At 48.6% G+C, this 27554-nt stretch overlaps 1 protein-coding gene across 5 annotated transcripts in view; it reads left to right on the plus strand.

Annotated features, from left to right (window-relative positions):
• The window catches only part of LOC119455344 (endoplasmic reticulum aminopeptidase 2), a 147587-nt gene that overhangs the window by 14744 nt on the left and 105289 nt on the right, over positions 1 to 27554 (plus strand). For all 5 annotated transcript variants that reach the window (XM_049668720.1, XM_037716729.2, XM_049668719.1 and 2 more), the window contains 2 exons: positions 11667 to 12071; positions 12942 to 13062. In XM_049668720.1, the coding sequence (XP_049524677.1) occupies positions 11667 to 12071; positions 12942 to 13062 (526 nt within the window). The remainder of the gene's footprint in view (positions 1 to 11666; positions 12072 to 12941; positions 13063 to 27554) is intronic.

The following is a 27554-nucleotide window of genomic DNA, read 5'->3' on the forward strand; positions in this document are numbered from 1 at the left end:
GCGACCACTCTACCTTCGCGCATTCCACCGCACATCACTTCGACTAGAACACTGGCTCGTGGAGGAAGCGTAACACTTTCGGCGGAAACACGTAGCGCGTCATCACGTCGTTTGTCGTCGTTTGTGTCGATTGCTTGGTCGGCTGAGAAGGTGACTACACCGCCCCGTAAGTCAATAACAGCGCCGTATTCCTGCAGGAAGTCAACTCCGAGAATGACGTCGCGGGAGCATTCGCGTAGAACAAGGCAACTCGCCACGAATGTCGATCCTCGAATTCGAACTCTTGTCGTGCAGGATCCCAGTGTAGTAACGACGTGACCGCCAGCCGTACGAATCTGCGAGCCATGCCAAGGGGTAACTACTTTCTTCAGAAATGTCGCCATCTTCCCGCTTAATATAGAATAGTCCGCTCCGGTATCCACTAAAGCACTAACCGCGTAACCGTCGATCACCACCGGTATGTCGAGCGAAAGCCGGTCATTCCGTTCAGCTGCAGTTGATGTCGGATCGGTACCCTTGTTTACTCGCGTCGATCGGAGGTCTTCAGCGCGTCGACTGCCAGTGGCCTCGCCCCCAAAGGTCGCTGTAGTTAGTTTTCCCGGCGGGGACTTGGCGACCGTCCGCTCGAATACCGCTGGGGCGATGGTGAAAATCGCCTTGGCGACGGCGAGCGTGACTGCCGCCCGGTAGGCGGTGGCATGCGTTGCTGAGCCAGGTAATCCTCGATGTCCCGAGGTCGTTGGCCCAGTCGGGGTGGCGGCGAATAGGCGGAAAAGCCCCGCAACCCAAGGCGTCGGTATGGGCACTGGCGATACGAATGATCTGCCTCACCACAGTGGAAACACAGAGGACGGCGATCCGGAGTGCGCCAAACGTCTGACTTCCGAGGGGACATGCGTCGATCATAGGCGTAATGCACTGGTCGCTCTTGCGGAAGCACAACCGGAGAAGCGGCATGGGGAAATGGTGGAGGCGTGCGTCGTTCCTCGATGTATGGCACCAGTTGGGCGGGTGGGAGTGCAACCGGATGAGCGGCCTGAACAAACAGCGGCGGGGACGAAGCAGGCTGTCGCAAGACTTCTGCGTAGGTCGCACGGTGGTGTACAGAAGGTGCAGGCGCGGTGTTAGGAAAAGGAACGGTGGACCGGAGCGCTTGGTTCACTTCATCTCGTATTACACTCGCAATGGAGCTCACCGTGGCTTGTGGGGTGCCGTAAACCTTCAGTATCTCTTCGCGCACAACGGTGCGGATGAGGTCTCGAAGGTTGTCATTGTGGCTTCCGATGGCCGTGGACATGTCCGTAGTCGCGTTCACTTGCCGCTCGTAAAAGTTAGAGCGCTGCTGAAGCATCTTCTCCATACTGACCGCTTCGGATAGAAATTCGGCGACAGTCTTTGGAGGATTGCGCACCAGACCAGCGAAGAGCTGCTCCTTCACCCCTCGCATCAGGTGATGCAACTTCTTGTCCTCGGTCATTCCAGGGTCTGCTCGTCTGAAGAGGCGCGTCATATCTTCGACAAACGCGGTAACGCTTTCGTTGGGAAGCTGGACGCGGACCTGAATTGCTCGTTCGGCTCGTTCGCGGCGATCAGGACTGGCATAAGTGTCTAGTAGATGACGGTGGAACTCGCGCCACGACGCCAGTTGCTCCTCACAGTTTTGAAGCCATGTACGCGCGCCGTCCTCGAGGCAAAAGTAGACATTCCTACGTTTAGTCGCGTCGGCGTCGTCCCATTCGTTGTATTCGGCGACGCTCTCGAAGTCGGCCATCCAGTCTTCGACGTCTTCGAAGACGTCGCCATGGAACGACTTCGGCACCAGTGGATTTTGAAGCGTATACCGATTCGTCATTGCACGTTCCATACCAGTTGGGGTAGTCTGAAGCACTACGGTGTCTTCAGGGGGCAGTCCCCGGATCCTGCGGCTGGTCCGATGGACAGGAGTATGGACTAACACAGGGCTGGTGCTTCTGCTCCCAGGAGGAGTCTGTGGCATGAGTGAGAAATACCCCGCACCTCCACCACTTTGCCACGTGTCTTCAAAAGGGGCTGACGACGTTTATTGAGAGCGGCTGGGCTCTGGCGAAAACGGCGGCGAGAGGCAACTATCGAGCGGGGGCGGTTAGCACGCGCACTTCTTTCTTCTTGCGCCTCTGCGCTTGCCCTATGCCCACTACTACAGGTGACAATATGAAGGGAATCGTGAATCTAAAACTTATCTAAAAACATGCTTTCATTTGTGTAAGTATTCAGAGACAGGGCGCTGACACAGGCGTCCCCTCTTTTCGTAATCTGGTTGGCCTCCAACCATTCACGTGCCACAAAACCTTTACTTTTAAACATGATTGTTGTATAATGAAGCCTTGCTTCACATACTTGTTCATTCTCATTCCCGCAGGCCTTGCAATGAAGAGGCAAGTTTGAACCATAACCATTTTTCAATGAAAGCTTATGCTCCCGCAGGCATTCGTTAATACATCGGCCCGTTTGGCCGACGTACTCTTTCCCACACTTCAGTGGTATGCGGTATACGACCCCTTCTTCACACTTCACAAGAGGGTTTGTATATTTAATAGAACACCCTACTTTCTTTTCGACGTCGGCACTCACGAAGAGATTGCGACGCATCCCGACGCTAGGCCTATCCAGGTGGGCCTAAGCAATGCCGAGCGCCATCGGTGACGAGCTGACGAGCTCATTTGCAAATTTGCAACGAGTGCGCGTCATTGATGGCGTTCGCCGTAGCTTAGGCCCACCTGGATAGGCCTAGCGTCGGGATGCATCGCAATCTCTTCGTGAGTGCCGACGTGGCGTCCCGAGGAGAATCAAACGTGCCGGTCTGCCGCAGAAGGGTGATCCTCTCTGGGGTGCCTGGTCCTGCCGTGAGAAGCTGCAGCCCGTCCAGGAGCCTCGCCCGAACTTGCCGAGGTCGACGGCCACACCTTGGACGGCCAACGTCACGGACTCGGCCAGACCCCCAAGTCTCCCGTCGCCAGAGCGGAGCTGGAGATGCAACCTTCCTGGCCCGGTGCCACGTTGAAACTCAACGGACAGCGCTGTTCATCTCTCGACTATGCCTCGGTTCGTGCGCCTCGCGCGCTCGCGCCGTTCCGAACACCAGGCATCGCGTGCTCCTCTTCTTTTTCGCGCCACCGGCGGCCTCTTACATGTGACATAGGCCCCCTCTTCAAGAGTTTTTTCTCAAAAAACTGCTCACTCTTGGCGTTCAGGTGATGACTGTGACTCCTCGTAGTGACATTGGTGCTGGTTCATTGAAGACTCGATGCACTACACAACACCACACTGTTGCGCACAATTCACCAGACGCATTGTTCACCGCGTTTAAGAGTTCACTTTATGCACTTTTCACCACCTAATGCACTTCACTCAGCTGTTCACAATGTGCACTACTTCAATGTTTCAAAACACTCTACATGAATAAACTTTGCATCACAGCATGTTTTACAATACTCTACCTACTCTATATCTACATAGGTACTGTTTCACTTCTTTCCTCTCTATACACATTTACAAGTTCTGCAATCTTCCGCGTGCCATTCCTAAATGTTTTTCCTTTTGATTCTGACCATTGCATCTCCCCTATTTTTTCCACCTCTTGCGAAACTTCTTTCTACGCTTGCGCGTTACACGTTTAGGGCGATTTGGGTATCTATCTCCTTCGCCCTTTTTCTCGGAGTCCCAATGTTCCATCGTGTCTGGTGCATGATGCTCCCTGGACTCAACTGCACCTATCAACTTCCTATCTTTCTGAGGTGGAACTACTTCTTTCTTTACTCTCTTCTGCTCTTCGGGTATATGGACCTCGATCGGGATGTTGTCCATCCTCTTATCCCGGTTAACCTGAATCAAGGGCTCTCTAGTCGGTGAGCTTCTTTACGGTGTCACGGGCATTATCTAGTATGTCTGTGTCCTTCCCTTCAGCAATCATCATGCAAACACTAGTCTTCCTCTCGTTTTTCCCCTTAGCCATTGTCTTTTGACATACAACGCATGCCCTGACGTATCTCCTCACGTCGCTCTGTACCCCGATCCAAAAGAAATCTTCTGTTATTTTTTCCAAAGAGTCTTTTATTCCCTGGTGGCCTGCCATTGCATTATCGTGCCCTAACTTCAGTACTTTCTCTCTCAGTTCCTTTGGGACCATCAACTGCTGAACCTCTCTTCCCGAATTGAACACACATCTCCGGTATAATAAGTCGTTCTTCTTGAAAAACTCCACCACGTTTCGACTTCTTTTCCTTCGTACTACTTCTCCTATCTTCTGTACGCACTTCTGCAACGACTCGTCTTTCTCCTGTAATTACTTTAATTCGGCCGCTGTTATGCTCAACCCCTTAATGTTCGTGACCGGTAATGGTGTTAAGGGTTTAGTACCCTTACTCATAGCTCGCGTTTGTACTTCCGCCGCTACCTCTACTTCAGGTGTCTCCTCTTCTGGCGCTTCTGGCTTATTCTTCTCCTCTAAATCCTCTGTCCTCCTCCAGTTAGGGTCTGGGTCTTCGGCCCTTCTCACCCCTGGTACATTTCCCAAAATCAAGTCAAACAGAGGATCTTCTACACACCTAGCTGTAACCAATCCCGTAAAAAAGGGTGTTGATACTTGAACTCGCGCCTCTGGTAAATACTTAACAGACCTGTCTGCCAACATGACTGGTTTGAAATAGCCGGTCATGTTCTCTGACGGTACCAGACTTTCCCTAACCAATACTGTGTACGCCCCCGTGTCTCTCAAAACTGTGGCCCTGCGTCCTTGAACTTCTCCCTCCACCACGGGCATGTTCTTTTCTCTCGGCTCACCCTCTTTACCTTTCATCATACATGCAGCTTTGTCTGCGTATCCTGATCTGCATTCGTGCGCTCCATGCCCTCTCTTTTGACATAGCTGGCAAACCACTGGTGGACCACGTCTACTATCCTTCGCCCGACAGTTCATTGCTATATGTCCCAGCCGGTTACAAAGAAAACATCTTTGGGGCGTCCCTTGCCTGTTCATTGGACCCCGATTCCTCGTCTCACCTGCAGCTGCCATCGGCACATCCTTGCCACTCTTTCCTAAATTTCTTAGACCCTGCGCCTCTACAAACTGGTCTGAGTGCGCTGCCATCTCCTCCACTGTTTTTAATTTCCTCTCTTTGAGGAATACCGCCAGACTGTCGCTGCACCTGGCGAGAAATTGTTCTCCTACGACCTTGTCTCGCACCCCTTCATATGTCTTGTTGGCCTCTGACAACTCCATCCATCTTTCAAAGTAGTTTGTCAATCTACATGCAAACTGTTTTCCAGTTTCCGCGTCTTCCGGCTTGCATGACCTGAACTTTTCGCGGAAACCCTCAGCAGTTAGCCGGAATCTTTGTAATAAAGTGTTTTTCACCTTGTCATAGTCTAAGCTCTCTTCGGCGGGCATCCGTCCAAACACGCTCAAAGCCTCACCAACTAGACACAGGCTTAAGGCGCTAGCCCACTCGTTCCTTGCCCAGCCTTGCCCGACCGCTATTCTTTCGAAGCGATGCAAGTACGCATCTAAATCGTCCCTACGCTCATCAAAAGGAGCCATTAATTTCCTAGGGCAAATTTGCTGGGCAAGGAACGAGTGGGCTAGCGCCTTAAGCCTGTGTCTAGTTGGTGAGGCTTTGAGCGTGTTTGGACGGATGCCCGCCGAAGAGAGCTTAGACTATGACACGTTGCCTTCGCCATCTTCTAAGCAGACTGTGGCGCGCTTCCCACATGTGTAAGAGGCGCGGATCCACTGCCGGATTGTCCGTGGTGAGTGCAACCTCCTTGGAGTGTTTGGCTACCGATTCCTGCAGTTCTCTAATCCAGGCCTCTAGATCGGTTATCGCTTGGGCTTCTTGAGTTTCTCTTTCGCTGTGGAAGTTTGCCCAGTCCGTGATTTTGGTGGAGCGTATCTTTCTCCTTGGGAAGTTCCCCAGGTGTACCGAGATGTCGAGTATGAAGTGGTCGCTCCCTAGCGTCTCGTTAATGTTTTCCCACTCGACGTTCTGAAGTCTGGACGCGAGCGCAAGATCGGGACAGGTGTCGCGGGCCGTGCTGTTGCCTACTCTCGTTGGATATGTCGGATCCGTGATTATCGTAAGTCGGTGGTGTTGTATGACGTTGTACAAGGTTGTTCCCTTTTTCGTATGTCTGACGTACCCCCACGCCTCGTGCGCCGCGTTGAAGTCGCCTAATATGAGGAGGCCGTTTTGTCCAGCTAGCTGCCTCGCTTGCTGCACCAAGTTGTCTAGGGGTCCCAGCGTTTCCTTCGGCGAACTGTATATATTAAGCATAAAAACACCTGTGTTTCCCCTGCGCTGCGGCACTATTTCCGTGAAAACGTGATCGATTCCCGTGTCCGCATAAGTGTGGTCTATTGCAGTGACGTGTTTGCTCGTGCCGCATGAGTGTGATATCCAGTGATTCTTGGTGTTTTTCCTGTTTCCTGTAAGGCTATTACATCCGGTGGTGTGTCTTGTTTGGCAATGTACTGCAGCAGCGTCGCCCTCTTGCGAGTGAAGCCACGACAATTCCACTGCCAAACGGTGATGCCTCCATTTTGATCATTCGGTTTTCTGGCCATCTTGGTCTTCTTGTAGCATTTGCTGGAGGGCTGCCTCTCTGTGCGGATAAACTCGCGGCTTCTTGTGGCGCGGATCGTTTACCAGAGGAGTGAAAACCTCGTGCAGATGCGTTATCATCTGTCGGATCTCGTCGGATCTCGTCGAAGCCCTTCTCCATTTGCATATGTAGCTCTTGGATGGCTTTCCGGTTTTCGTGAATACCTTTTTCGCAGGCTGTTACTCGCACATCGATCGGTTGGGCTGTCGGATTCGGCTCGGGCGGCGCCTCGGTGTTCATTGCCTCGACGGTCTCCTGCACTACCGAGGCAGTGGACGCGCGCTCCGGCGGCTGTGGCGGTGTTCGGGCGAACTTTCTTGCACTGGTGGCCTGTTTCGGCTTCATTCCTCCTTTAGCTGTGCGCGCAATTCGGCTATCTCTACGCGCAGTTCCTGCACTAGAGCCGCAAGCGCCTGTACAGTGTTGTTCATGTTTGTATCTGCGTCTCGTGACGGCTGTATGTGTGGCTTGGTTTTGTCATTTTGTCTCTGTGACTTTTGTCATTTCTTCTGTGACAATTCCACGATGTGTAAGAGCTGGCCTGGATGCAGAGATAGACACTGTGGAGCTTCATATTTTCTCTGACGCCAGCTTGAAAGCATATGGAGCTTGTGCTTATTTGAGGGCAGTGGACATCCATGGCAATACAGTCACATCGCTTGTAGCAGCCAAATCGCGCATAGCACCGATAAAAGTGCTAACGCTGCCTAGAGCTCATGGCAGCAGTAGTAGGAGCAAGGCTAATGAAATATATCCGATCGTCATGGGATTCAAGGTCTCTGCCCTGTGTCATGTGGTCTGACTCCATGATCTTATTGAGCTGGATCCGTGGGCAACAAAATAAGTTAGGCCAATTTGTAAAAAATAGAGTGACAGAGATAATAGATGCTACTGGCCTGGAGCCATGTCGTTACTGTCCAGGTGACCACAATCCATCCAACTTATTGACTATTGACTTGAAGAAGGGTGCTCGCAGCCCGGCTGTCGCTTTCGGCAGGCTTGGCAAGTGGTCATGTAGGAATGAATATTGCTTTGCATTCTGGGCCCCCTAAAGTGTTCTTGCACTTTGTACAACGTGGCTCGCTGCCCAATGTGATCTTCCTCCTTGTAGGCATGGATGGTGCGCCCTACTTTCGATCGCATAGAGCTTGGGAGTACAATGAGATATCGCTCCTCTCTCTGATTCTTCTCCCAGGGCCGGCAGTTTAATATGCCATCTCGAATTACAAATTTCGAGTCTCTGCTTGGCCTTTCGAGAGATGCAGTGATTGATTTAACGTCTCTGTCATCTCTCTGCACTTCGGACACACTCTGCTGGGTGGCAGCGATGCACGATAATCTGTCTTGATAAGCGTGATTCTCATTCTCGCTCCGTGATCTGGCAGTGCCAGCATGGTTGAAGACTTCTGTGTTGTGTGCACGTTCAAACGATCAGTGTTCGTCCATACTGGTGCCCTGCTCCTAGCTTCGCGAGACGGTCTCGCGAAGCGTGGAACGGCGCACGCACGGAACGTCCGCATCGCTCACCGACTCCACTTCGAAGAGGAAACGCCTTCTTCCTTTTTCGCCCAAGTAACCTCGCCATTAGGTGGCGTTAGCAGTGCAACACTCGCGTCATCTCTCACAATACGCCGCAACCACACCGACCTTCGCCGCCATAATGCCACACGGCGAAGCCGGATTACAGGAGGTAGGAGCCATGCAGGGAAAACAACATCAGGGAATACGTGAGAGTCGCGCATCCCCACAGCTGTTTAGAGAACATTTTGTCTTGCTGTCTTCAGTCTCTGTCTGAGATGGGGACAGATAAACATTGTTACTAACTCATGCCTTTGCTTACCTTATTCACCTTCATCAGCTGTGGTTGCGACTTGTGCGAGCCTCGCTTGCTGGCTGCAGTCAGAGCAACGTTTACATGTTCACTTTGTACCGCAACTCTGTTTTCTACAAGGATAGCGATGGGGGCTTGTTGGTGATTCATGAGGAACACTTTTGATGCAGTGTGAAACGTAACAGGACACAAAAAGGCACAAGTAAAAAGACAACACACAGTGCTACTAGCAACAACAATGTTTATTCTCAAAACCAGACCGCTTAAATACTGCATGCGCCATAGCAGATATACATCACGTGGAAGCACTGAGAAACATGAGCGAATGAATTCACACTATCAAAACATATTTAATGACCCGCTGCAATCTGCCATAACAACCTGGCACCACTTATGCAGGAAAGATACCTTCTTAGGAGGCAGCGCTATCGAAGGCTTGCTAATGCACGATTCACCAAATGCGTCGATAAGCTCAGCTTCAACAATAAGCCGGGTGATCTGTTCTTTATATCGACCAACAATAATGGTCTTGTTAAATAAAGCATGGTAACCATGTTACTGGGTATGGAGGGCGAGAAACCCATCAGGGCGGCAGCTTTCATGGTTTGTTTTTGTGCTTTCTCAACCGCTCATTTACACACCTACTGGTTTGACCGACGTATGACCCACAAGAGAAAGGAATGCGATACACTACAAATGCCTTGCAATCTACGAACTTTTTATTATGCCCTTTTGTGCACTCAACTTTTTCTGTCCTAGAGGGATTTGTCTTCGCACAGAGCCCTCTAAGCTTATCGGGTACTGAAAAAAAAACACCCTTATGTTTTAGCAGAGTGCCACCTTCTTGAGATTATGTGAAGGTTTCTGAATATAGGGGATTACGGCTGTGCTTCTTATTCCTGCACTCACGCGGTGCTCAGTGTTAGATTGACCTGAACTTCCGCGAATTCTTTTCAGCTGCTTTTCTGCTACCGACACTTAAACATGACCTAGATAGCCAGCTTCCTTCAAGCGTGTAGTTTGATTCTGGAAGCTATGCTTCATTAGGTGAGTGCAAAATTTATTTTGGATGTTTTGCTGAGGCACATCGTCGCAGTGCCTCTCTTGGTTAGTTTCGAATGGTTAGAATGGAATGGGAGTAAAGCTTTGTTAGCCCATGGATCATAGCACCAGCAAAGCTGGTTGTCGGAACAGACTAGTTTCAAGTCCAGAAATCTAATGGATCCATCAATCAGCCATTCAACTGTCACCTGAAGAGGATGAAGACCATCGCGTAACACACTCAACACTTCCTTGCTCTCGTTTTGAAAACTTTCCCAAGAGCAGTAAATAAAAATAATAAAATCATCAACAAATCTAAAAATTTTTTGTACATTCGTTCCTCCGAGACAGTGTGATAGGCCCCTATCAAGTTCAGCTAAAAAAAGGTTGCTTAACACGGGAGCTGTACATGAGCCAATGCACACACCCCTTTTTTGCAAAAATATATTGTTATTCCACTTGATAAAAGTCGACGTTAGGTAAAATTCCACCAAGGCTAGGAAATCTTTAACAGAAATTCCCGCTTCTGTAGAAAATTTGACCGCGCCAAATTCATCAATGCAAATTTCAATGCACTTTAGCAACTGTGCAATAGTGCAGGTCAGTGACGTCAATAGAAAAGGCTTTTAACCCTCTCTCTTCGTTAGCCTTCATAAAGTCTGAAATACTGTCCAAACTGTGAACTAAAAAGGGTCTCGGATCTTGAGAAGGTTAAGCTTGTCCAAAAGAAATGTAGCAAGTTCCTTCTGCCATGTGCCATTCTCAGTGACAATCACTCTGAAGGGAACATCATCTTTGTGAGTCTTAGCGCTAAAAAATACATCTAAGCTTTTGTTTTCACTTTTTTGAATACTTTTGAGAGTCCTGGCAATATTAATCTTTTTGCACAACTCAACACTTTTTGCTTCTACTTTGCTCAAGGACATATGGTTCGATAGTGTGAATTCATTCGCGCATGTTTCTCAGTGCTTCCACGTGATGTATGTCTGCTATGGCACATGTGGTATTTAAGCGGTCTGGTTTTGAGAATAAACATTGTTGTTGCTCGTAGCGCTGTGTGTTGTCTTTTTACTTGTGTCTTCTTGTGTCCTGTTACGTGTCGCACTGCATCAAAAGTGTTCTATTTTCTGACGCACTGTCATGAGTCACCGGCAAGACGTGTGATAATGTGAAAAAGACGAAGACACCGGCTGACGAAACGGAGAAGGGACCCGCAGGCGAGAAGCACGTGAAGTACGTGAAGAGCGAGAGAAAAAGACGAAATGAAGAAAAAGGAGACGCAGGCGGAGATGAGCGGGCATTGCTTACGTGGTCAAGGAGGAAGACGGTGGCATCTCCAGCTGTGCTCTGGAGACGGGAGGCAGCAGCTTTGGGGACCACGGACCAGAGAAGGGACGTTCGCGAGTTGGCCAGTGACAACTCCAGCTCCTGAGCCCCGACTGTGTCTCCATGGCTGTGTTCCGCGGCCCCAGTCCAGCCACACGCTGCCGTAACCGGTTGCTGTCCTGTGCTATGAAGGCAATCACCAACGCCACGTTAGCGGCACAATGGCCGACTGGCCCAGACCGTGTTGTGTGCCACGTGGGTCTCTGCGGAAGACCACAGCCTCATTGCTCTCGACGGAGGTCGACGCCCACGCTGCGTCGGAAACATGCAGCCCAACGTCCTTTGCCACGCTGGGCCGAAGTCAGACACGACTGACGAGAAGTCGTGAGAGTGTTCGTTTGCGCGTGACTTCGCGTTGGTTAGTCGAGCGGAGGAACAATATGTAGTTGAAGGTTTGTTTGTTTTTATGTGTATAGCTAGTTTTTGGAGTTCCTCGTGTGTGTATAGTGTTTATAGTGTGTGAGGGTAGTTTGCTGTTTGTTTCATTACAATTTTTCTGTTCGAGATAAATGTTCTTTAACATATTTGCATTGTGTCTGTGTCCATTTCTGGAGCGTTGAAATTCGTGATGCACACTTGTTCATACCTTTGTCTTTTCACGTGATTTTCATCGGCTTGATAGCATGTCACGTAAACGCAAATAGTACTAAAATAATGGGAGACACAGTGACTATCGATGTGAGTGCATATCAGGCACACTGGCTGCAGAAAGTGGCTCATCCTTGAAGACCACTGTGCAAGCAGTGAGTAAACGAAGTCCTTTTGTTTGCAGGTGTACATACAGCTGAATGAGTCCATACCAGCAGGCAGCCAGGTGACACTGCACATTGCATTCTCGGGCACGCTGGACCGTGACCTCGTGGGGCTGTACCTGAGCTCGTATGTGACGGCAGCCAACGAAACCCGGCGCCTGGCAGCCACCCAGTTTGAGCCCACATCGGCGCGGCGTGCCTTTCCCTGCCTGGACGAGCCTGCCCTGAAGGCCAGCTTTGAGCTCGTACTGGTGCACGAGCAGAGCCACCAAGCGTACGCCAACACACGCCGCCAGAGCCTGCGGTCATTTGGGGGACGGCTGGTTTCGAGCCGCTTTGAGCGCTCTCTACGCATGAGCACCTACCTGGTGGCCTTTGTTATCTGCGACTACGCGGCTCTGACCAGCCAGCTGGGTGCAGTGCAGGTGGGTGTGCCAGCATGCTTACGTCCACCGCTTTCTTTTTATTTTGTGCCTTGGTACATCAGTGTCACGAAACTTGCTGCGTTCAGTCTTTGGCTCTATTGGAGTAGTAATACAATGGTGTCCCTGTTTACTAATAAAAAAATTATCGAGCAGACAACGTCAAAATGCATGATGTCACGGCAAGTTGTTGTGAAAAAGACAGGTGTCACCGCTCACCTTTCATGTTTGCACCTTATGTCAAAGCCTTCTCGTGGTACTATCGTAGAAACGTAGTTTAGGACTCATTTTTCTCATCACTGTTCCTTTAAAGGAGGGACCCTGCCGTGCAGGTTCAAGTACGTTGTGTATTTGTTGCTTGCTTTTTAAGGTACTTGGTGATGCCCCAGCAGTAACAGCAATGCTGAGGCCATATTATATAAAATTTTAATTGGCCTTCACTGGTAAATATCGATGAAAAAAAAGGTTTAAAAATTTGTATTGCTGATTTGTTTAGGTAGCATATCAGTTGCTGATGTCTGGATGGGCAGCTTTGTTTGCTTTGTTAAGCTGCACAATAGATGGCATAATGAACGACAAGGGCAAGCATGTGTTAGGAAGCAGTGCGATTAACCAAATGATGCTCTTACCAACTAGACCCTATTGAATCTGGTTGCCTTTGCACTGAGTGGTTATAAAGTCCTTTAAAGGCTTCTTCATTGTTAGAAAAAGTTTAGGTAGGCATGTTTTGATACTGAAGCCATATTGCTGGTCATGTGTAAGAATTGAGAGTGAAATATTTGGCACTGTTCCCAGTTTCAGATCTTTTTGTTACTGTTTGACATCATTTTATTATTGGCAACATACTAAGTTTACACTCCAATCATGATGCAGCTGCGAGTACTTGTGCCAGAGGAACTGAGTGCACAAGGTCATTTTGCACTCAACATGATGAAGCGTTCGCTGGAGTTCTTCAATGACTTCTTCAGCATACCATACCCCATGAGCAAGCTGGGTAAGCTGTTCTTTTTCATTGTACACATGCTGTATTCTGCACTGTACGTGCTTGGTGATCCAATCAAACGAACAAGAGAACATTTCGTTGAGCTAGTTGGTGGGATATATGGCACGAACAGACATGAACTGAGACAAGATAGTGCTGATTGACAAACTATTGGCCACTCTCACCTCCATCCTTGTCTGTTCACACTTGCAATGAGAAGTGGTGCCTGCATTAATCTTCACACAGACTAGAAATCACTGAGGAAAGCTAGCATTATGCCAGACACGGTAATCCAGGGTTAAGCGGCTGCCATTAGGAGGGATCATAGCAGTACTTGAAACTATTTGAAACCTTGGTACATTAAAATGGAATTATCAAAGGCCTCAAAAAGCCATAAATGTTATTATGCAAATGCAGCTTGGCTACCACCTTTGTGGTAGCTTGCTCACTTTTTATTGTATACCTCTTTTTATAGTGTATTAGAATACCGGGAAGTGTGCTTTCCATGGCGCAGGAGCATAAAGATCAGGAGGCCATCACAGCAATGACAGACACAGAGGGCATTGTTTGCAGCTAGCATGCTCTAACCACACTCCAGCACACTTGCTGTATCATACACATTTTTTTGCTTCGTCAGATGTGTACTGCCAAGGCGACTTTTAAGGAAATGTGCTGTGTTTTTTCGCTGTACTGTGTGGTTCTTTTGCAGTTGCAAAAAGTATTGCGAGTGCCAAATGATAGAAAAGTGATGGGACAAGTGAAGCAGGATCCATTTTGTGTTCGCTTGCAACAGCGGCTACTGCTCGTGCGAAAATGCCCGGCACATTTCTTGTGCACCCTCCGTGGCTGATCGCTGCAAGGTGTGATCCCGTTATGTACAATTTCCCAGCGCCAGTGTTTGCGATTGAGAACACAAAAAGGAGCCATACAGTTATGCTTCTTTTTTACCGCTTCGTACGTTCCCTGAGAACACAATCTATCGGCACGTTAGTAGAAGCCCGCAAAAGACCACACAGGAAGACAGGGCGTTTTAAACATTAAAACAGGGCGTTTTAATGGAACAACAGCCACGATGATGATGATGATAGCAGGTGAGTGAGGAAGAGGTTTCTAGACACTCCCCACCGCGACATGAAGGGTTGTGTTCGTGTCCTTGGCACGGAGACAGTCCAGTTACAGCAGATAAAAACGATTGTGAAGTTCAAGTAGACCAAATAATGTGAATGGAACCTTGCACGGGAGGCGTTGTTCACTGGCTCGTGTAAATTCGCCTTGTGACTGGTATATATCATGATCAGTGCCCTGTCCTTGTTGTCTTACCGAATGCACAGTTTCACTGCACTTTGTTTGTAGTGTCAATTCTGGTGTGCACACATAGTGGTGTTAGACGACGTTGCTCAACGTTGAACATCAGTAGCTGTCGCTTAGTATTCTGTGGTCGTAGCTTAATCTTCCTTCAAACAGTATGAACGTCATCAAGAGAAGCACAGCCTCGGCAAAGCAATCGGTGATACGGACACCTTGTTCCGTCTTTGCAGTGCTTTTATTTTGCGCAGATGATATCCAGTTTCAAATGCATTGTTGTCCTTGCTTTTCTGGATATCTACGGTATCTACGGCAGTAGTAGTCTTAATGGTCGGACGTTGGTTGTTTGTGCTATGTAGGATTCTTTGAGCCATTTTAAGCCATTAGTTCTGATCGCGGGAGAAAGGGCAGTGGACAGACGCTCTTCTATTTTAATTGCGCAGTGACGATGGAACTTATGTTGTCGGCACATGTACTGGCTGGAATTGATTTCGCTTCGGTTCACGCGTGCGCCTTCGTGGTCATCAATACAATGGATATGCCTTCTCTTGCCTGGATGGGACCGGGACTCTTCGGTGAAAATGAGGTCATCGTGGATTCCTGGATTGTTCAGCAGATATGTTGTTGAACTGCATGTTGCTATTTGAACCGTACGCATGTCCTGCACACTGCACAAATGTTCTTTTGATATCCCTGTGGCTACAGAAGCTACTTCTTGTTCATCCTTGTGCTTCGACGCGTCTCTAAAGTCCAAAATGATAACATCAGTTGATAGCTGTCTTCGGTGCCGACACCCCCCAGTTCGGTGAGTGTCGGCGTCTTGTGCTGCAGCGACTCGCACAACGCTTCGCATTACATCGATGTCAACTATGTTAAGCCTGCCGATTTTTTTGTGACTTAGGATCGTACGTTTTTCAGTTAGGGCATTTTTTCTTGTGTCTTTTTCCAAAACGCATGAGCAAGGTTCTACTGTATGTTGAGAAAAAGCCTAGGCAAAGGGAACCATCGTCTGCAAACGGCATTTCTAGCTTCAATTCATACCGTGTTCGTACATCCCAAACAGACCTAAGGTGGAGTCATAAAGTTCCCTTGCAATCAGCCGCTGCTAACAAGTGACACGATCCCTACCATTATTGTGAGTGTACTTGAAGAGTCAGTTACATTATTCATTAGCACAGCGACAATAAATGCGTTAAAGGGACTGACAACCAATTTTAATGGTACCTGTTGTTTTTTCTGCGATGGAAAGCTTACCAATCAGAGTGTCCAATCATACAGTGGTAAAGGAGTAAATGACATGTTTTCAATCTGGAATAAGGATGTAGTCATACGCTGGATACATGCTGGAAACAGTGATAGGTGAGTGCGATAGCGTTTATACACTGGCATTGGTAGGAAGCAGATGACAAGTGCAGCCCTAGCTGTGACAAAGTAATATTTTGTTTATCAAGCCGATGTTCCTGTGGTTCGTGTTTTCTGGTGTAGTGAATTATTTCTGCTAAAGTGGCCACGTAGTTTCCTGTCCAATTGCTTTGGTCATATCTATCTGTCCAACTGCTTTGGTCAAGAACTTTTTAACCAAGCCAAGCTAAGTAGTGGGCTAGATACGGTCTACTCAATTCAACCAAGTTTCTTTGCACCTTTTTACCCAGCACACTCATCCTCGATTGCATGGGGTGCAAAGCAAGGTGCCGCCAAGATTCAGTGCACCCTTCTTGCAGTGTGTAGGTGGATACCGGCACACCACAACCGACACTGCCCGCACCTTTTCGTTTGTGGCACTGTGCACCTTTTCTGGAATCAAACAAACCTATTGTAGGGGTAGCCCACGGCATTTTGTATCTCACAGGGAAGCCAAAGAACTCTGGGTACTCACTCACATGTGTACAAAAGCATTCATGTGCACTGTCATGCATTGAGGGACGCCACAGCTCTGCCACTCCCCTCATTGCCGCGAAGGCAGCGCCCCTTGGTAGCGTGAACTTTTTTCTACTTTGTAATGCACATAGAATAAGGCTCAAACGCTTATGTAATACAAAGACTGTGATTTTAAAAGATAAGTTTGCAGCACTTCATTACAGCCGACTTACGTGCAGTAATTTTATTGATTACATCTGAACTATTAACCCTTTGAGGGTCAATTCTTTTTTACCAAATGTGACCCCCCAGGGTCTAATTTTAAATGCGAAGCATTTCTTGGCGAACATTTGCTACTTTGACAGTATCTATCTAGCCGCCTACGACTTTGTGCTCTCCTGGTCACTTCGTTAACTTGGTATGTACCAAAATTGGCATACTATGACAATAGTGTATGATTAACATAAATGATATGTCATGTCATGAATGAATGTCATGACATGCGTGTCATGTAGGTCATGAAAGAGCCGCCTACGTCTTGGTGCTCTCATGGTCGTTTCGTTAACTTGGTAGGTACCAAAATTCGCATAGTATGACAGGAGTGTATGACGAACATAAGTGAGAGGTCATGACAATGACATGCGTGTCATGTAGGTCATGAAAGAACCTCCTACGTCTTGGTGCTCTCATGGTCGTTTCATTAATTTGGTAGGTACCAAAATTGGCATAGTATGACAAGAGTGTATGACGAACATAAGTGAGAGGTCTTCACATAAATGTCATTACATGCGTGTCATGTAGGTCATGACAATGACCCAGCAAAAAAGATTAACACTCAAAAACCACCGAAATGAGTTCTGACGTGCTTACTAAGTGAAGGAAACACTAAAAGATGATGGCAGAAGTCATAGTCGTGAGCATGACCCAGCAAAAAATGACAATGACTCAGCAAAAAACGTTTAGCACTCAAAAGCTACTGGAATGGGTTCAGACATGGGCACGAAGTGAAGGAAACACTCAATGACGATGGTAGAAATCATTGTCATGAGCATGACTCAGCAAAAATGACAATGACTCAGCAAAAAAAGTTTAACACTCAAAAGCCACCGAAATGGGTTCTGACTTGAGTGCTAAGTGAAGTAAACACTAAAGGTTGATGGTAGAAGTCATAGTCATGAGCATGACTCTCAAAAATGACAATGACTCAGCAAAAAACGTTTAGCACTCAAAAGCTACTGGAATGGGTTCGGACATGGGCACGAAGTGAAGGAAACACTCAATGACGATGGTAGAAATCATTGTCATGAGCATGACTCAGCAAAAATGACAATGACTCAGCGAAAAAAGTTTAACACTCAAAAGCCACCGAAATGGGTTCTGACTTGAGTGCTAAGTGAAGTAAACACTAAAGGTTGATGGTAGAAGTCATAGTCATGAGCATGACTCTCAAAAATGACAATGAATCAGCGAAAAAGTACAGCACTCAAAAACCACTGAAATGGGTTCGGACGTAGGTACTAAGTGAAGAAAACCCTAAAGGATGCTGGTAGAAGTCATAGTCAAGAGCATGACTGAGCACAAATAACAATGACTCAGCGAAAAAAATATTAACACTCAGAAACCACTGAAATGGGTTCTTACGTGGGTACTAAGTGAAGGAAACACTCAATGGTGATGGTAGAAATCATTGTCATAAGCATGACTCAGAAAAAAAGTCAATGACTCAGAAAAAAAAGCTTAACACTCAAAAGCCACTGAAATGGGTTCTGATGTAGGTAAAGTGAAGGAAACACTAAAGGATGATGGTAGAAGTCATAGTCATGACCATGACTGTGCAAAAATTACAATGACTCATCAAAAAAACAGGAACACTCAGAAACACTGAAATAGGTTCGGACGTGGGCACTCAGTGAAGGAAACACTAAATGATGGTGGTAGATGTCATAGTCATGAGCATGACTAAGGCTTTTGCCTTAAGGTCTCCTAGGTGTAGCTAAAGGGACTCCTGAGGACTCATGGCATGTGTGTCATGCAGGTCATGAAAGAGCCGCCTACGTCTTGGTGCTCTCATGGTCATTTCGTTAACTTGGTAGGCTCCCGCACACTGCTTCGCATAACATCGATTCCCACCAAGGCATGGGATCTGCCGGCTTTTTCTATTACAGATTTAAAATCTTCAGACTGACCTATTTCAAAAAACAATGTATCGCTATTTTTTTTTAGAGGGACCATAACGGGACAAAAAAATATTTTCCCACGTAAACATGCATTCTTTATTCATGAATACAGATGGGCTTCCATAAATACTTTGAACTAAATATATTCTGATTCGGCACTTGGGGAATCGCCGCTCAACTCAATTGAAGCAGAGCAACCCGCGAGCGCAGCTGTATCGTAATCGAACTGTGCATGTAAGCGCGCAAGAAAACTCAATGGTTGTGCACCTGTTATAAAAACGGAACGAGTCAGAAACTTGCAGTAATCCTTCGTTTCGTCACCAATGAGTTGCAATCAGTTTTTACGAGCTGAGTCTCAAGAAAAGAAATGCAGGCATGGCAACATTGTTTGTACGTGCCGGCTCCTGCCTATGAGCAGGTGTACTCGTACTCCTGTGAGAAACAGATGAACGCACATCTACTGATGACCCTTTGAGAAATTAGAAACCAGATAGACATTTTTTACGAGTGCAACCAATGGAAACTGTTGTGTACTGAACCTGGCTGCTGAGTTAAGCGGATAAACTGAGCATGGTCGGTGTAACCTGATTATGGGGAGTGCGATCTCCCGGGTACAGCAGTTTATATTGTAGCGAAAGAAGTAACACCGCATGTCACATACTGGCAAGCGTATATATCTGCCCACTAACAGAATGGATAAATGGTAAGTAGGGTCAGTTGTTAGTGACATTAGAAGGGTTAGAAGCGCCCTGTACACTACAGTATGTATGCTTGTGTTAGCCAGTTTTGCCCATTCCGTGTTTGGTTTTTGTGATAGCAATAAAACGATATTGCTTATACTGCCTCGTGGCGATGCCTCTTCTAGATACGACCCACACTACTTAACAGAAATTACCCTCAAGACGAAACCATTTTATTGCGATAGCAATTATATGGACACTCAAAAGCAGATTTCTGCCGTCGGCGTCGCCGTCGCCGTCGCCGTCGCCGTGAGGTTCCGTATGACGTCATTTGGAGAAGAAATCGTCGCCGCGCGCCGAACGCTGTATGTGCGAGTGAAAGGGCGCGAGAGGCGCGTCTTTCACGGGGAGTGAACGCACGGCGAAGAACAAACGCGCGTTCTGTGCCGTGCTCGCTTAAGGGCTGCAGAAGTAGGCGTCTCTGTTCTCCTTCACAATCACCATGTATGTAGAGCAAACGCGCCTTCTTCCGACGAGCGAGAGGCCGTGGGGGAGGGGCAGGGAAGGGAGGCGACGTTTAGCTGCGGCACGCAGTGCCTATTTATATCAGAGGCTCCGGCAACAGTCACCAACGCCGCACGCATTTTGAGCGAACGCGGGCAAAACGCCGATGGCGTCGACAACAGTTCTGCGTGTTGCCGATGCTGCTGCATGTCCAAATTTATACAGCTGATAAAGCTAATATCATTACTTCGTATAGCTCTTTACAAGTTTGCTATCGCAATTGATGCTTCGCCTTTCAGGTGAAACTGCGACAACTTTTTTGATCCATACAAACCACAAGCCACTCCTGGGGTTGTTCACGTCAGACCGGCAAACGCCACAGATGCTTGCAGTGGCATTTGTGGCGTTTTTGTGGTGTTTGTGGCGTTTATGCTGCAGTGGTCCATCTTTCTGAATGGATACCAGTATTCTCTCCTTCACCGGCCAGGCAAACAGTTGGGCCTTGCAGGTGGTCTCAGCAGACTTCCCCTAATGCACCAACACCAGGATGACCCTTCCCCGCCAAAGGTTGTCATGCTTCTGGAGGTACTTCCAGAATCTGCAGTCCATGCGGATGACGTGGCTAGGCACTCTGCCAAGGACGGTATCCTCTCCTGTGTCCTCAACTGGGTTTGGAGGGGGTGACCAAGGTGCGCTGTGAGTCTCGAATTCATGCCATTCATGTCAAAGCAACATGAGCTGTCTGCCCACAAGGGATGCTTACTGTGGGGTGACCGTGGGATTATTCCGCGCAAGCTACGCTACATTTCCGGGTCCTCAAAGCCCTGCACACCAGGCACCCAGGCATCGTCAGGATGAAGGTGCTCACCCACAGCTATGTATGGTGGCGTGACATGGATGCGGCCATTGAGGAATGGGTCCGGCGGTGCCTTCCCTGCCTGGATACGTGGCCAGAGATGCCCTGGGCACCGGTTCACCCATGGGAGATAACTTGGGCTTCATGGTTACACCTGCCCCATTACAAGGGAAGACCTTTTTGATTGTGGTGGACTCTTATTCCAAATGGCTCGAGGTTATACCAATGTCATCTATGACATATGGCACTGTAATTAGTACCTTATGAAGATTCTTTGCAACACATGGCCTGCCAGACACCCTTGTCTCTGACAACGACTTGCAATTTACATCCGCAGAGTTTGAGGGGCTGAAAGGATGGTACGAACCACCAAAGAGGCATTATCTCGCATAATCCAAGGGAGCTGGGCACAGTGCCCAGCACTTTACAGCAGCAAGTAATTCCACACACTGCCATGGGACGCTCCCTGTCTGAAGTACTGATGGGCCGCCAACCTGACCTAACCTAACCTAACCTAGCCTAGCCTAACCTTGCCTAGCCTAGCCTAGCCTAGCCTAGCCTAACCTAACCTAACCTAACCTAAACACAAGTTCTGCCTACACCACACAACTTCCAGCCTGAGGACCCTGTCTTTGCATGGAACTACAGCCAGGGCCCCTCATGGGTCACTGCCATTATCTCCAGAGCAACTGGCCTGATCTCTTATGAGGTTGCTCTCCCAGACGGCCGCATATGTCGCCGGCACATGGACCAGCTTCGTCGTCGGAGCAGCACTCCCATCAGGGTAACAGAGCCTGTACCTTCACAAGGGCAGCCTGAGATCCAGCCCGCGTCAAGCCCTACATTTGGTGGAGCGAGTAGCAGCAAGACAGAGCACAGTGAACCTGAGCAGCAACCAACAGACATGCTACACTTAGAAGCAACACCTCAGCCAGCACCAGCAGAGTTAAGTGTAGAATCGCCAAACCCAGGCCGTTCGCAGCATTACCGGAAAACACCCCAACACCTTAGGGACTTTGTGCTGACGTTGGCTGACTGTTGAGTCCGGATTAAGGAGAAAGGGATGTTGTGTATTGAACCTGGGTTCAATACACAACAAGAAGCCATGAAATAAAAACCAAGAGACTACAGAGCAAAAAAAAAATATATTTAAAGTGTGGCAGCACATGCTTGGGCAACAAAGAGTGGAAAAATTGGCGTGTTTTTAAAACATACAGATGGCACCATAAATATATGGCATCAACCATTTGTGACCATTTGTTATATTTACGGCATTGACCCTCAAAGGGTTGAGGTTTCACCGCCAGCTCCCGCCACTTACTGTTGCTTGCAGCTTTTTGTGCCAATTTAGAATTATCAGTCCTACTTAAATTGTGAACAGCATGCTCGTTTCTATCACTATAAATCATGGTCTTTCAATTTCCAGCAACATCTTATTACATGTTTAGGGATGTTGTATGTTCAAGTATGTCTGTCTTGTCACAATTCTTGTAAAGTGTGGAAGTCAGAAAACTTGCATGCTGCATGCACAAGAAGAAATTTGCACGTAGCATTGCATGTACTCCTTCAATTTCATCTTTATTTAAAGTCATTAATGTAATTAAACTAAGAAAGCAAAGCTGAGAGAATAGGCTAAACAGCTAAAGCTTAGAAAGTGCAAAAAATGGCAACTGTGTGAGCGTTGAAAACCTTGTTACGAACGATGACAGCTAGCCGACACGTTCGTCGCAAACATTTCCTTTATTACCGCACTCTGTCCTCTTCCTCCATCTGCGTCCACCACACCACACACACTGTGCGCCATCCGCGTCTTCCCTCCTCTCTTGCCGCTGCACTCGCGCCGCCTGGTCCTTCCCCTGGCAACTACAGTCAAACGCGCGCGGCCTCCGAGAACTGCGCCTTGCCTCACCTCACTTGGACCTCTCAGTCCACTTACGCTGCCACTCTCTCCTCACAAACTTATTTGAATGTGCTTTGAAGGAAACCTTAAAATGCCCTTCACCCATTTGTTCCTGGCTTATAATTTTGCGTCGTTTGTTTAGTGCCAAGATTTGCACAATATTGACACAAGGTGCCTTCAAATCTCGCGCGCCAGCCGTCTCCCGCGCCCGTCCATGTGTTGCTACGTACGAAAGATAGCAGCAGCGAAGCGGCCACCACGTGCGCACAAGGCACGTGCGATCGGAGCAAGAGATCATCAGGCTGGGCATGAAGAAGAAGAAGACGCGTGGAACGCTTGTGAGAAGACCGTGTACGTTGGAGCGAGACTCTTGCTTAACTGTTTGTCAGGCACAAGTTCGCCCAACGTAAATCAATTAAACTAACTTTAACCAACTGTGTGTTACAATTCTGGTGGAGGTGCGGGGTATGATTTCAAGCCCTTCTCGACTTAGAGAAAGCAGCCCGGACGCACGGCGACTCGGACCCAATGAACTGACTCCTGTTCACCAACGCAGCAGTCGTCGCCTACGTGGTGAGCCCCCCGAGTTTTTCCCTTTGCCGGATTCTCTCGGAGCGTCAACATCTGTTAACAGAAACGCTACCGAGATGACAACTCAGGCCGCGCCAACTCACATCGTAGTGAATCCGCCGATGACGCCTGAGCGTTTCCATGGCGACACATTTGAAGACGCAGAGGACTGGCTGGAACGCTTTGAGCGCGTCGCGGAGTTCAACGAATGGAACGAACAGCGCAAGCTGCGAAACGCTTACTTCGCGTTAGAGGACAGCGCAAAAACGTGGTTCGAAAACCACGAAGCGACATTTGTGTCTTGGGATGCTTTCCGACGGGAGTTGCTTGCCACTTACCCGAGTACGGACCGCAGGGAGAGGGCCGAAGCTGCCCTACAAGCAAGAAACCAGCGAAACAATGAAAGCGTCGCCATGTATGTAGAAGACATGTCCCACCTATTCCGCCGAGCTGATCCCAACATGAGCGAGGACAAGAAGCTTCGCCATTTAATGCGGGGCGTAAAACAGGAACTATTCGCAGGGTTGGTTCGTAGCCCACCGCGCACGGTCGCTGAGTTTCGTTCGGAGGCGACAACAATGGAAAGAACGTTGCTTCAGCGATCAAGGATCTACAACCGGGAAATGAACGTCACCTCTGTAGACGCAGTTCCAGCAGTCTTTGGAAGCAGCGTGGAAGTCATACGGGAGCTAGTACGATCTGTAGTGCGAGAAGAGCTTCAGAGGCTACGACTGGACCAGAACGCTCCAACGCCCTCTTCACTGGCAGACGTGGTTCGAGAAGAGGTCAGACAGGTGATCCGGGAACCACAGCTCAGTGCACACCCCCAAGCGCCATTACAGCGCCAGCCGAGCCTCTCATATGCCGATGTACTGCGGCAAACTCCCGGACGTGCTCATGTCGCAGCCACTGCATCTATTAACAACGCGATGCCTCGAAATACGCTGTCGCCACCCGAGAGAAGATTTAGGAAGGCCGATGTATGGCGCACTCCCGAGCGAATACCTCTTTGCTACCACTGTGGTGAAGCTGGCCACCTCTACCGAATGTGCCCTTATCGCCAGGCAGGACTCCGTGGTTTTCCGGTAAACGCACCTTGCCCTCGAAATGGTGAGCGTCCATTCGAAATCGAAGAATACCTGTCGACTCGTCAAAGCTTCCCATACAGCTCTCAGCAACACCAACCTCGATCAACAGCACCGTTGAGGTATCGTTCACCGAGCCCCCGTCCGTCATCAAGCTCCCCAAGACGCCATTCGCAAAGCCCGCGTCGGGAAAACTAGACTCAGCGACCTGGGGAGGTAAGGCCACTGCCGGTGCGAAAACAGAAGAACCTCCATCGACGACTCCGAACGACGACAAGGGACTCAGAAACCAGTGCCATAATAGCGACGTCGCTTCCGATTTACGTGTGTTTGTTGACGGTTACGAAGTGAATGCGTTAGTGGACACAGGTGCAGATTACTCGGTAATAAGTAATGAGCTTACCAGGAAACTGAAGAAAGTGCTGACTCCTTGGAAAGGGCCACAAGTACGCACTGCGGGAGGACACCTTATCGACCCGACGGGCAAGTGCACGGCTAGAATAGGAATACGAGGCTTCACTTACGTCGCCAGCTTTATTGTGCTTCCCGAGTGCTCAAGAGACTTGATTATTGGCATGGACTTCTTGCAGGCTAACAGTGCCGTAATCGACTTGCGGGAATCACGTGTTTCCTTTTCAACGAGGCACGCTCTCGCAACATTTGACACTGAAGAAAAATTCGATGCCCTCTGCATTGCTGACGACGACGTGATGATTCCTCCGAGATCCAGCGTAGCTGTTGCAGTAAGGAGCAACGAGTTCAGTGACTACGAAGGGATTGCAGACAGCAACACCAGGCTCTTGCTCGAAAAAGGGATCTGCATGGCAAGAGGCCTTGTTCAGCTACGTGGCGGATATACCAATGTTTTCCTCACTAATTTTGGAAATGAGGTGCAACATGTCGCGAAGGGAACCGTTATTGCAAGCCTTAATAACTTCGTCGAAGTTACGGACCTAAGCATTCCCGAGATTCCGCTATCGAATTCCCAAGATGTGGATTCTGTCCTTGCATCAATCGACATTGAACCAGGTCTACTGCCCGGACAGAAGGAGCAAATAGAGAACCTCATAAGAGAATTCGCCGAATGCTTTTCAACTTCATCCAAGGTCCGACGTATATCTATCGCCAAACATCGGATAATTGTCGATGAATCAGTGAGGCCTATTTGCCAGCATCCCTACCGAGTGTCGCCAAAAGAGAGAGAAGCCATCGGAAGTCAAGTTAAGGAAATGCTTAAAGACGACGTAATTCAGCCGTCGGCAAGTCCGTGGGCGTCGCCTGTGGTACTTGTAAAAAAAAAGGACCAGACCTTGCGCTTCTGCATCGATTACCGGAAGCTGAACGCCGTCACAAAGCGGGATGTTTACCCACTTCCAAGAATTGATGACACTCTAGATAGACTACGAGATGCAAAATTCTTTTCCTGCCTGGACCTCAAAAATGGGTACGGGCAGATAGAAGTGGACGAACGAGATCGCGAAAAGACCGCATTTGTGACGCCAGACGGACTATACGAGTTCAAAGTACTTCCGTTTGGTCTTTGTTCGGCACCCGCAACATTTCAGCGGATGATGGACACTGTGCTCACCGGTCTGAAATGGCAAACCTGTCTCGTTTATCTTGATGATGTCGTGGTTTTTTCCGCTACCTTCGAGCAGCATGTAGAACGACTGCGGGCTGTGATGAAAGCTATTAGATCAGCAGGTTTGACGATAAAACCGCAGAAATGCCATTTCGGCTTTCACGAGCTCCTTTTCCTTGGCCATGTCGTCAGTTCAGAAGGCATTCGCCCAGACCCTGAGAAGACTGCGGCTGTTGAAAAATTTCCGAAACCAACCGACAGAAAGGCCGTTAGGCGATTCTTAGGACTCTGCGCCTACTACAGACGCTTCGTGGAAAATTTTTCAAGGATTGCCGAACCGCTAACGCGGCTAACAAAAGACGACATGCCTTTCGTCTGGTCAAGTGAACAGGAGGATGCCTTCAATGAACTACGAACGCGTCTTCAGAATCATCCAATTCTTGCGCATTTTGACCAGGAAGCCGAGACTGATATCCACACAGACGCAAGCAATTTAGGCCTCGGGGCCGTCCTCATTCAGTGGCAGAATGGAGAGGAACGAGTGATTGCGTATGCTAGTCGTACTCTTTCAAAGGCTGAGGTGAACTACTCAGCGACAGAAAAAGAATGCCTCGCGGTGATATGGGCCATTAGCAAGTTCAGACCGTACTTATATGGCAGACCATTTCAAGCTATCAGCGACCATCATTCGTTGTGCTGGCTGGCCAATCTTAAAGACCCATCTGGACGGCTTGCAAGATGGAGCCTGCGACTGCAGGAATACGATATAACCGTCGTATACAAGTCCGGTCACAAGCACAGTGATGCTGATTGCTTGTCGCGTGCACCGATTGAATCCACGAAATCTACACCTGCTGAAGATGAACAGGATTGCCCGTTACTAGGAGCTGTGACATCATCGCAAATGGCGCAGCATCAGCACTCTGACGCGGAGTTACGTCTGCTCATTGATCACCTAGAAGGACACACTGTCGACGTTCCACGAACTTTTATCCGCAGCTTGTCGTCGTTCGTACTGAGAAATAACGTCCTGTACAAAAGAAATTTTGAACATAGTGCTGAGACATTTCTGCTCGTCGTACCTTCAAAGTTACGCCCAGAGATATTGGAAGCGTGCCACGATGACCCATCAGCAGGACACTTAGGAGTGAGCAGAACCTTCGCACGCATCCGTGCGAAGTATTACTGGCCAAAGTTGTTGAATTCTGTGCAACACTATGTGAGAACCTGCCGGGATTGCCAAAGACGTAAAATGCCACCATTGAAGCCAGCAGGTCTCCTACAACCCATACAGCCTCCGGAAACTCCATTTGCAAAAGTGGGAATGGATTTACTTGGCCCCTTTCCCACATCGTCGTCAGGAAAGCGGTGGATCGTAGTTGCAACTGACTACCTAACTCGATATGCCGAGACAGGGTCTCTTGTTAAGGGTACAGCCATTGAAGTAGCGGAATTTTTTGTCACGCACATTGTACTACGGCATGGCGCTCCTAAAGTTCTGATCACGGACCGAGGAACCATATTTACTGCGCATTTGACACAGTCCATTATGAAACTGACGCACACCAGTCACAGAAAAACCACCGCATATCATCCGCAAACAAATGGACTGACTGAACGACTCAACAGAACGCTGACCGATATGTTATCAATATACGTGGACATGGAGCACCGAACATGGGACAAGATTCTACCATACGCAACGTTCGCGTATAATACCGCAGTGCAAGAGACGACTCGAATGACACCTTTCCAACTCGTTTTTGGCCGGACCGTCACCACACCCTTAGATGCAATGCTACCTGTAGATGAGACCTCGGAAAATGACCATGATATCAGCGACTTCACAGAAAGAGCTGAAGAGGCACGGCAGCTGGCGCGACACCGCATTCAGCAGCAACAGCAAACCGATGCGAATCGGTATAACTTGCGACGAAGAGACGTCCAGTACGCACCTGGAGACAGGGTATGGGTGTGGACTCCTGTAC

The sequence above is a fragment of the Dermacentor silvarum genome, chromosome 6 (genome assembly GCF_013339745.2).
Source record: "Dermacentor silvarum isolate Dsil-2018 chromosome 6, BIME_Dsil_1.4, whole genome shotgun sequence".
Lineage (NCBI taxonomy): Eukaryota > Metazoa > Arthropoda > Arachnida > Ixodida > Ixodidae > Dermacentor > Dermacentor silvarum.